The 10,720-nt window shown below is 35.5% G+C and overlaps 1 protein-coding gene across 1 annotated transcript; it reads left to right on the forward strand.

Moving 5' to 3' along the window:
- Window positions 1–225: 225 nt before the first annotated feature.
- LOC132189672 (glycosyltransferase BC10) lies at window positions 226–9,949 on the forward strand. Its single transcript, XM_059604435.1, has 11 exons — window positions 226–651; window positions 1,806–2,330; window positions 2,902–3,000; window positions 5,199–5,299; window positions 5,399–5,470; window positions 5,650–5,740; window positions 6,260–6,340; window positions 8,715–8,774; window positions 8,857–8,979; window positions 9,286–9,324; window positions 9,424–9,949. Exons 2-11 carry the CDS (start codon window positions 1,947–1,949, stop codon window positions 9,550–9,552), a joined length of 1,179 nt encoding a protein of 392 aa, XP_059460418.1. The 5' UTR covers window positions 226–651; window positions 1,806–1,946; the 3' UTR covers window positions 9,553–9,949.
- Window positions 9,950–10,720: the final 771 nt, after the last annotated feature.

A 10,720-nucleotide genomic window follows, 5' to 3' on the forward strand; every position in this document is an offset into this window, starting at 1 on the left:
AATAGAATAGTAAAAATAAATAACTAAAATAGTGAGGATACTGAAAATATTTTTAAAAAATTGATAACTAAAGTAAATTATTACCCCAAAGTTTAATCCAAGAGACAAGTATAAGAAATATATTTCACATTTGACTTTTAAACAGAAGAGAGTAGCCATTTGGCCAAGCAAATTGGACCATTTCTTGTTGGTGGTGGAGGAAGGAGACGCTCACACGCGCTACAAATGCTGTTAAGGCATATAAAATAAAATAAATAAATCGCCTGCTAAAATGGCTTATTTTGTTTGGGGGAGCACAAGCAGAAGCACAAGGGATCAGTGCCCCGTTTCCTCCACACTCTCTCTCTCGTCTGGCCAGAGAATTTGATAGGGCGAAACAAGCGTAAACGAATCGTCTAAGGGATCAAACCAAAATCGAACACATATTCACAATACACCATATATAGATATATGTGTATATATATACATAGAAAACTCTCTCTTTCTCTCTCTCTCAGCGAGTCTTGGTCTGATTCTTGGTCATTGTTTCGTGCCCTAGATCTTGAAAAGCCATTACCCAAAAGCTTCAGCCACTAGATCTTTGAACCGAGGGTCCAGATTTGCGTGGATTGGGGATCTCAGTGAGCTCGATTTAGCTCGTTTACTTTCCAGGTAATCTATTATTTTCCGGAGGGAGGGATTTAGATGAGTTGTTTTCGCTGTTAATTTACAATCCGGAAGGTTTTTTTTGTAATTACGTTCATGGGTTTTCTCGGCAATCAAACGGCGTGTATGGGGAAATTTTGGGGGGTTGACTAAGGTGCGATAGAGTGCGCATTTTGGATTTGAGCGAGTCTTTGTTTTTTGGGGTAGGTTGAATTTGGGTTTGACTTTTTCAACGTGAGCGTTGGATTTTGTTATATATACGTATAGAAATGGGAGTATTGGTTTGTTCAAGTCGTTGGTCTGCTTCGCAACTTGGAATTTAAAGGGTTTGCTTAATCATTAACCTTTTCTTGTTTTGTTCTTTTGTTTATACAATTTTTTTTTTCCCCATATCACGTTTTCTGTTTTGGAATTTTAATTTTCAATTGCTTCAAATGTATGCACTTTTACTCTGTTTGGTTGATGAGAAACGGTTAGAAAAGAGAGGACAAAAAGAGAGAAAATACTTTGATCTTGAATATGGTTTTTTTGATATGGTACTGCTTGGCCGAGTCTGTTATGGCGTTTTAGTTGGGTGCTTTAACATTGCTCCTCTTTTTTAGCCCAAGAATTATTGGCAAACCTACTTTTTTGTTTTATTAATTTACTTAACTTTCTCTTCTAAGCATCCGATTTTAAGCTTTAATTGGTTCGTATGAGTTCGATTTATGATCTTGGTTGTCATTTGGTTTTATTACTGTTTCCCTGTGAAAATTTTTGGGCTGGGGACTTGATCAAGCAACCCTCTTTATCTCTGTCTCTCCCCCCCTTCCCCTTTTTGATGGACGAATTAAAAGATTCCGTAATAGATGCTTAGGAGTATAGAGTCTATGGCTCTTCAAACGGGCAAATTAGGTTAATATTTATTTTTCTTTTCTAATGTTGAGCGAGCTGTTGTTAGATTATGTGCTCTGTCTCTGTTTCTTCAAACTCTACCACGTTGTAGAACTTAGCGTTTTAATGCTGCTTCCCTTGAAATTATGTGATCTGTATATCTTTGTTTGTGTCTGTGCGTATGTGTTTTGACTTTAGGACATTCTTCTATCAAATAGGGTCAGTAGGAAGGCAATGCATTTATAATATTTATTTGACCTGCTAATGGGTTTGCATTCCAATTTCAGATTCATCTTAATCAAGCAGTTGAGGGTTCTCTAGAAGGCTATTAAATACTAATTCCTTAAAAAAAAGAGTACTGTGATTGATGGGGACAAAAGACGAGACAGGCCTCGCTTGGAGATGAAGTTATGATGCATTTCTTCTAGATGAAGACAGGTCAGCCGTGGCGTGTAGGCATGGGTGATATGCAGATCTTGCCTGTTGCTCGCCATCGTCCTCCTATGAAGAGGCCTATGTGGATTATTGTCTTGGTTTCGTTGGTCACAGTGTTTTTAATTTGTGCTTATATGTATCCACCCCAGAGCAGTGCTGCATGTTACATATTTTCTTCTAGAACTTGCCCCGAAAGTTCTTATTGGCTTCCACCTGCTCCCGCACGAGAATATACTGATGAAGAACTTGCGTCTCATGTTGTGATTAAAGATATTCTGAACAGACCTCCTATTCAATCCCATAATTCTAAACTTGCCTTCATGTTCTTGACTCGGGGTTCATTGCCTTTTGAGAAGCTGTGGGATAAGTTTTTCCATGTAAGATTCTATTTCTTATTTTTTCTCTTGGTTGGCCTGAGAAATAGATATGCTTCTTGATTATGAATTGTTTCTTTCTTACTTTCGTCCGAACCATGCATATCTTGCATTTTTTTTTTTTTTTTTTTCTGTTGATTTTGACTTCTGTCAACTATTGCTTTTCTGAACTAGTAAACTGCAAATAGTGGATTCACATGATGCTTTGGTTCTGAATGACTTCCACTAAAATGGATGGAGCTTCTGCTGCTTCTGTCTCTTTCCTTTTTAGATCTTCAACTTTTCAGTTTTTAATGGACAACATTATGTGCATGGTAGACATGTCTATTAATGATGACAAATGCCTTATTTGTGGACGTCAAAATTATCCATCATGTCTATTGTTTGCCCTTATATAGTGCAATTCTGTTGATTCATTGGGAGTTGGCCTATGAAACACATTCTAGGATATGATACTAAATTCTAAGATATGGTAATGCATGTGGTACCTGTTATTGATTGATCCTTTACTTCTCAGACTATCATTTTTAATATATACATTATATTTCGCTAAAGATTTCCATTTTTTTGGCAGGGTCACGATGGCAAATTTTCCGTTTATGTGCATTCATCCAAGGACAAACCTGTACATGTCAGCCGTTACTTTTCTAATCGAGACGTACACAGCGATCAGGTTCACAAATTTAGTTTCAAAATGCAATCTCAGTTTACAGTCATTAGAAGTATTATACTGTGATATGTGTTTTAACAAAACTTTGTTGCAATCATTCTACAATTTTTTTGTTCTTTTTTCTGTTTGTGGAAGAATTTTATAAGATCCCCTTTTCTTGCAGTGATAGCTGGATTTTTTCTTGTTCTATTGTGGGAATAGAAATCATGCATCCATAGGAAAACCAGGACTTCAATTGCTTAGAAAGTTATGCATAAGCATAAGTTTCTAACTTGGTTTTGATGTGAATTATTTTGTATAGGTGGCCAATGAAGATGGGTAGGTCATGGTTCTCTAATTGCTTTATTGGAAACTTATCAAGTGGGAGTGATGTGCTGTAACTAAATTCGATCTACCAAGACTTTCAAGACCTTTGATTCACTAAAATAGATAGAGGAAATGTGTGTGATATGTTATATATAGCGTCAATATGAAAAATCCTAAAAGATTAGGATATGGTCAAGAAGTTTCATACATGTCTAGTAGTGTCCAACAAGTTTTGGTATTTTTACCAAAATAAAAAGGTTTATGCTCGATTGTCAATATACTCAAGAAATTCCTGTTGACTGATTTGGGCAAGATATGATGGCTTCATTGTTAAAGTGTCCAAGCTACTTAGGTGACATGAGCTTTTGTATGTGGGGGACAGCCTCATTGCATTGATCTTGCTTTTCTATGCACCAACTACCCAAAGGACTAAGTTGTAACTCAAGTAAATGCTCCTAGAACTCTGAGAAACTGTAAGGAAGCCTTGGAATATGCTAAATGCATAACTTTAGATTCTGTGCAGGATTTTAATAAAATTAGAATTTTGACACTGAGTACCGAAGCTCTTATAATTTAAACCCCTATACTCAAATCAAAGACGTTTTAACCCTAAAAGACTTGTAAGGCAACCTTCTAAATATATAAGTCTTGCTTTAAAACTTGTACTTGTCAAAACTGAAAAATATACAGAAACAATTAGTAGGTCCAATTTTTATGGCTGAAGCATTCTTCGTAGCATAAGTCATGCAAGGGGTGCAACTTATTTGGGTTTCGTCAGTTTTTGACTAGTCCTTGAACTGAACCGACCTAGCTTGATCTTCAATCACATGATTTAAGAATAAAGCAAATAAAGCAAACCAATGTGAATTGTGTCAGGGAAAAGCTCAGCTTGCCTTGTATCTGTTCTAGTTTCTTTAATTTCTTGAATTTTCTATTTCTGGTAAGATGTATAATTTTTAAATGAATCAAGGACTTCTAATAAACAGTTTATATTTCCATATCTTCTTTGTGAAAAAGCTGTGTAAGTGCGTCTGAGATGTATGCTGCATCCTATATCTAAGATTTGAAATTAATTATTTGGTGGCAGTCCCCTCGCTCTGGAAGACAGGGCAAGTTGAGCAAGGCGGAAAAGCTTAGATGGCCCAAGCTTCTGGGCCTCTTTGTAGCATGCTTTAGTCTTGTTTTTACTTGTCAACCTTAAAGCAATCTGTGCCTGTTATCTATTGTTTTGTGGTACCTAAATTATAAACCAAGAAAGAATTCTAAAGTTCTAGCAAATTTACTTAAGTTCAAAATTAACCAAACTAATTCCATCTAATAACTATATACACATCTACTAGCCAGTGGTCTTTCGATCAAAGTGCATCTCCTTCCACCACTAACAGGGGTGGAGGATGAACTCATAGATCCAATCCCACATGGTTGGGTAAGTTTTGTTTGCCTATCTCAAAAAAAGTAAAAGAACTACTGTCTCATTTGATTGCACTGCATAAAAATTGTTGAAATAATGATAATTATACTCCACACAGAATAATTATTGAAGTGAATGTTGACATTAGTTGAGGATAACACTCGTCACTTGAACGGTTGCAATGAATTTTTGATTACTTATAAAAAAGAAACCTTGAACCGTAGGAACTCTGTTTTTTTCCTCCCTCCTGAAATGTATTTCTTAAAGTCTACATAATATAGTTAGCAAAAAGTTCTAATGCTTCTTTGATGGATAATTCTTTTGATAATTTAATTGTTTGTAAAAATCATATATTGATTTGCATAAGCAGTTGTTGTTAAAGTATTTTGTAGCTATTATTATTATTATTATTTTTCTGGGTTAATGAGATTGTGATTGGTGTGCAGCTAAATTAATAAGATTAGTTGCTTGATCAATTTTGCAGGTCATATGGGGGAAAATTTCAATGGTTGATGCAGAGAGACGATTATTGGCAAATGCTCTCCAAGATCTTGATAACCAGCATTTTCTTTTACTTTCTGATAGGTGATGAGATTGTAGGATTACTTGGCTTTCTTTTTTTCCCCTACTAATTGTAATTACTTGCCGTTATCAATTTCTGCTGAAATCTTTCTGGCATCACAGTTGTGTACCGTTGCACAATTTTGACTATATCTACGACTATCTGATGCATACGAATGTCAGCTATGTTGACTGGTAAGTGAAAGCTTTTTTCTAAAATGGATTATTGTAAGGATAGGAGTAGGCATTCCATTTTGAAATTCTTCATCTTTTGGAATTTATAGCTTTCTTCAAATTTGAAATTCTTCATCTTGTAGAATTGATTTGGATCTTGTTGATTCACTCCTTTCCTTTTCCTCTTTCCTCCCCCCCAGCTTTCAGGATCCTGGTCCACATGGAAATGGCAGGTATTCAGAACACATGTTACCTGAAATTGAGAAGAAAGACTTTAGAAAGGGTGCACAGGTATATTTTGACTAAGATGATGATGATGAGGGTGGGGGTATAGTTTGCAATGCGTAGAATACTGTGTGTGTATATTGCTGTAAGGACAGTTACTTAGACTAACCACGCAGTTGATATACTAGTCAGCAGCCCTTTTCTAGATGGGGTACAAATTGAATAAACATTGCCGTCTTTCCATAGCTTTTAAAATTTGTTAATTGAACATGCGTTACCAGTAGAGCAATAGCACAAGCTATAAGTATGGCCTCATTAATACTTCAACAGTTCTTTTGACAAATTATCTCATGGCTGGTTTTTCTAGATTTTGGTTTTTGAATTCAAACCAATGACATAATAGGTGATGCATTGTTGCATCCTGCTGTAAGAGCTTTACCCTTTTTCACCAAAAATATTTAGGACAGGGTTAGTGGCGATGAAAGGTTTCTTGGCTTAGAGATACCAAACATGCAGCACCTCTAGAATTTAAGCCTCTTTTAATATCATGTATAGGTAACTATTAATGCTTTGATTTCTGTTCAGTGGTTTTCAATGAAGCGGCAGCATGCTGTGATAGTTATGGCTGACTATCTTTACTACTCTAAATTCCGGGATTACTGCAAGGTGAATTTCATGTGACATTTTCTATCTTCTTTGTGGTTTCAGAAAATTTAATATTGCTGTATGTGTTTTCCTGAAAATTAATTTTAGTAATGGAGATACATGTGTATGTTATGCACAATGTTTTCTTCTTGATACTGTTTGTTTTGTGCACACTCTAAAAGATGCTTGTTTGTATTGTGCCATTGGCCTCTAGTTGTACCTTACGAAAATTTAGATTTTATAACACAAATTTGAAACTTTGATGGTTTATTGGTTCCAATATCATCATCACATCTTCTGCCCTTAAGTATTTTTATATCTTATTCTCTCATCTTATTTGAAACCACATGGAAAATTTTTTGACTAGCAAGGCATATGCTAGAAAGATTTTCAATATGTGCAAGAAACGTTTTTGGCATCATTCAAGTATTATGTTTTATATTCAACATTATCTGAAGTCATGCAGAATCATAATAAGTGTTGGAATTTCAGTGTTAGTTTATTTCATGCAACTGTTGTACAGGGATCATTTGCAAACAATAAAAGTAATTCTCAGTCAAGCTCACCAGTTTACTGGCTTTATAATTAAGTGTTCTTCTCCATACAGATTTTTTTGATAAGTGATAAACCAATCTCATTGAAAGCGTAAGGCGCTCCTAAGTACACTCGAAGTATACAAAAATGATCCACCTAACTAGAAAAAACAAAATGAACAAGGAAATCACTATAACCAATTGTTAGAGGAGACACATAAGCCACCGTCCAAAGATACAATGTTTTGTAGAAAAAAGATGCAATTTGTCCCAACGTCCTTTCCCATTCCTCAAAGTTTCTATCATACAGTTGATAGGGTTTGTGGGGTTGGAAGAGAAAAAGGCTTGCAAGTGAGACCTATTTACTCAAGTTAGACATTCCCTTGGTTGTTCTACAGAAGCAAATAGATTTATGTATCATGACTTTATCATTGATATTTGGGAAACTAATGAGTGGTTTAACAATCAGAATTGTATCTTACCTGGTCAATGGCGGAATTATTCTGGGAAAGTTACCTGAATCAGTGGCCATAATGCTTGGTTCACAACACTTTTCTTTTCTTGGTGTATGTTTCTGTGTGTTTGTGTGTGTGTGTATGAGAAACTTGAGGGAGGTTATTTTTGTTTTAGATAGTGGGCTCCAATGCATCTGATGTTTCTATTGATGATGTTGAGCATAAGCAAGCTGTTAAAGTCTACATGATAAGCATATCTTCCAGACCTACCTAAATTCTGCGGGGCTTGTATAACTTCAGTATGTTAATGTCACTTATCAAAAAACAACTTCAGTATGTTAATGTCTTAATGCCATGTAATCAAATAGCGTACACCACTCTGGTACAACAAGCTAAAGTGACCTCTACGCTTTGTCACCGGTGCGTAGGGACCTATCTAAACCAGTTTTGTTCACTTCTTTGTTTGTTAGTTTGTTGTTTTTTTTTCTTCTTTCTTTATCTCAAACCTGCTATGGTACGTTCTCATGCCCTTTATTTATTTATTATTTTTATCGACCAATTTATGGCCCTTCTTCCTATGATCCATTGATACGATGAAGGGCCTTCTCATTTTGATAAATGGATGCTGCTTTTAGGACTTATTAAGTGCATGTCTCCTTCGATGACACTAGGACACCAGTATGTCACAAATAGAAAGTTGATTAACATTTAAGCTTTATTACTTAAAGTGGTTTCTAGCTATGTTGTCAGTGTTTATAGTTTCATGCTTTTATATGTTAGCCTTTGGCGCAATAGATGAACTAAGAACAGTATTTGTTGCTCACGATTTGCACAGGAAGTGTAGAGGATTTTGATATTTGTATAAATTTTTAATACAATCTGAGTTATAGACCAGCTTGTACCATGTATCATTTCATTATCATACTTGAATAAAAGGAAATATTAATTAGCCAAATCTCTGCCAATTGGGCTAACATTTGTTCTTTTGCTGATCTTGAAGTTTGAACTTTAGGAAACTTGGAATTGCATTAGATCGTTCTGATTTGTAAGGCAAATTGTTAGAGAAGACAATTTTGTACTATATCTTGTTTTATTTCTTTTCACACTTGTATGTTTGGATCTACATTTGTTTTTATTGTTTGATTGGGCTTCATAATTTTGCTCATTGCATTGACTTGTAAAATATTGTGAGGTACCTGATATCTCCCCACTACTTTTTTTCTTCTAATTCCTCGGCAACATCTATTCTGTAAACAATTAAACTTTGATAATTGGGTACCTGAGTTATAAATGTTTAGAGGAAACATTGTTAAGATATGCTTACTGGGATCTTTGAAACTATGAATTTTTGTAAATGTGGTTGAAGGCGCCAATAGACATTAAATGACAATATTCTTGTTATTACAGCCAGGTTTGGAGGGGCGCAATTGCATTGCTGATGAACATTACCTGCCGACCTTTTTCCATGTGAGAATTTCTGTCAATGTTGTATCATTGGCTTTGTCTTATTTTTAGCATTTCTGACTGAATCTTTTGACTGTGTTTTCAGATGATCGATCCTGCTGGAATTGCTAACTGGTCAGTTACACATGTTGATTGGTCTGAGAGAAAGTGGCACCCAAAATCATACAAGGCTCAGGATATTACAGAAGAGCTTCTAAAGAATATTACGGTATGATTCTGCTTGATCTATACGATATTTTGCATGAAGCAGCCATGCATGTGAGCATGTGTGTATCTTGTTGAGACATGTATCACAGAGAATTATTCTTGTGGTATTATTCCTTGGGGAAATCAGTTCATCTCTCCATTACAATCCTTCCATGCTACCAATAATTGTGTATCATGGTTGGGAAAGAAAGTCATCTACTACCCTAGTTTTGCTGCCATGTCAATTTGAACACATCATTATAGAAATTGTAGCTATCTCAATGAGATATGGATTTTGATTGACACTTTGATGATGTAATATCTGCAGTCAATTGATGTAAGTGTGCATGTAACGAGTGATGAGAAGGTATGCTTTATACAATGAATCCTGACTAAAATTTTCACGGGTGGATAGGTTTGGGTAGTATCTGATAACATTCTTTTTTATTTTCTTCTTCTTCAACAGAAGGAAGTGCAAAAATGGGCTTGCTTATGGAATGGTGTACAACGGCCTTGCTACCTCTTTGCCAGGAAATTCTACCCTGAAGCTCTTGATAACTTGTTGCACATTTTCTCCAATTATACAGCAATATGAGCAAGATATTTTTGACTCTCTAAATTCTTTGGTTGAAGCAATTGTTGCTTTTGACCCGTTTGCTCGATCTTTGGTTCCCATATAGCTTATGAAGTTGTAAATTGTCACATTTTTAGGGTTGAATGATCCCGAAGTACAATTCTTGAGTGCAAGGGCAACTGGCATAGCAATTAGGGTGACCTGAGTTGGCAGGAGACTAACAGGTTGTTAGTGCCACTTCCTTGGGGGATGGGTGAATTGTTTTTTTTCCCCTGTAATTCGGGCCATGAATGTTTTAGTGCTGTAGCAGGAAATTTTGGGGGAACTATTTCCGCGCTTCTATGGTTAGTCTTTGTAAAAGATGATGATGACAAGGTGCATTTCTGAATACTAAACGCCAATAGAGCCTTGAAATTCATCCTTTTGAGTTGAGAAAAAAAAAAGAAAAGAAGAAGGAAAAGATTGTGAGTAGCAAGTTAAAATGGTACTTGAGTTCTTACAATGTGCCTACATGGTTCATTCGAACATTTGTATTAATTTAGTTAGAGAAGCTTAAAATTTGCACATTACCTTCATCCTGGGCAAGATACGAGCTGATGGGCTGGCCGGGGGCTTCAATCGGCTTTGTATTGGTAATGATTTTTGTGTTTCCGATTGGGTCGGGTCAGAAAATCAGTAACCCATCTGGAAAATATATGATTAGTGCTGGGCGTGGGGTGGGCCGGGTATTGCTCATTTCTGGCACCTGACCCACAACATGCGGGTTTGAAAATTGTAACCCGTCAACCCGGCTACATTTGATTTTATCCCCCGGATATCAGGTATGCGGGGTGGGTTCGGGTATTATGTTAACTAGCACATAACCTGTGCTATGCGCGAGATTCTTCATTATAATTTAATTTCAAAATCTTAAATGCATCGCATCTTATTTTTCATTATAAGTTAAAATATGTGTGTGCAAAAATTTATCACACCTCTTTTAATAAAAATACATACTAAATGTTGTACACCGGTACATTCCTGAACACTTACTTTTTTTTTTTTGAAGTGTTGCAAACATGTACTTAATGAAAAGTATATGAAAAAAAAAAAATAGCAAGAAGAAAACTTGAATTTTGATTATCAAAATATTAATAAAAAATTAGTAGAAAACTTTGATATTGTTGATGTGATACTTATTATATTTCAA

The sequence above is a fragment of the Corylus avellana genome, chromosome ca8, assembly GCF_901000735.1.
Source record: "Corylus avellana chromosome ca8, CavTom2PMs-1.0".
NCBI classification, from domain to species: domain Eukaryota; kingdom Viridiplantae; phylum Streptophyta; class Magnoliopsida; order Fagales; family Betulaceae; genus Corylus; species Corylus avellana.

Coding starts and splice junctions, on each gene's coding strand:
- LOC132189672 (XM_059604435.1), top strand. CDS start 1,947: ATGAAGACAGGTCAGCCGTGGCGTGTAGGCATGGGTGATATGCAGATC. Junction 2,331..2,901: donor TGTGGGATAAGTTTTTCCAT/GTAAGATTCTAT, acceptor TTTTTTTGGCAG/GGTCACGATGGCAAATTTTC. Junction 5,471..5,649: donor AATGTCAGCTATGTTGACTG/GTAAGTGAAAGC, acceptor CCTCCCCCCCAG/CTTTCAGGATCCTGGTCCAC.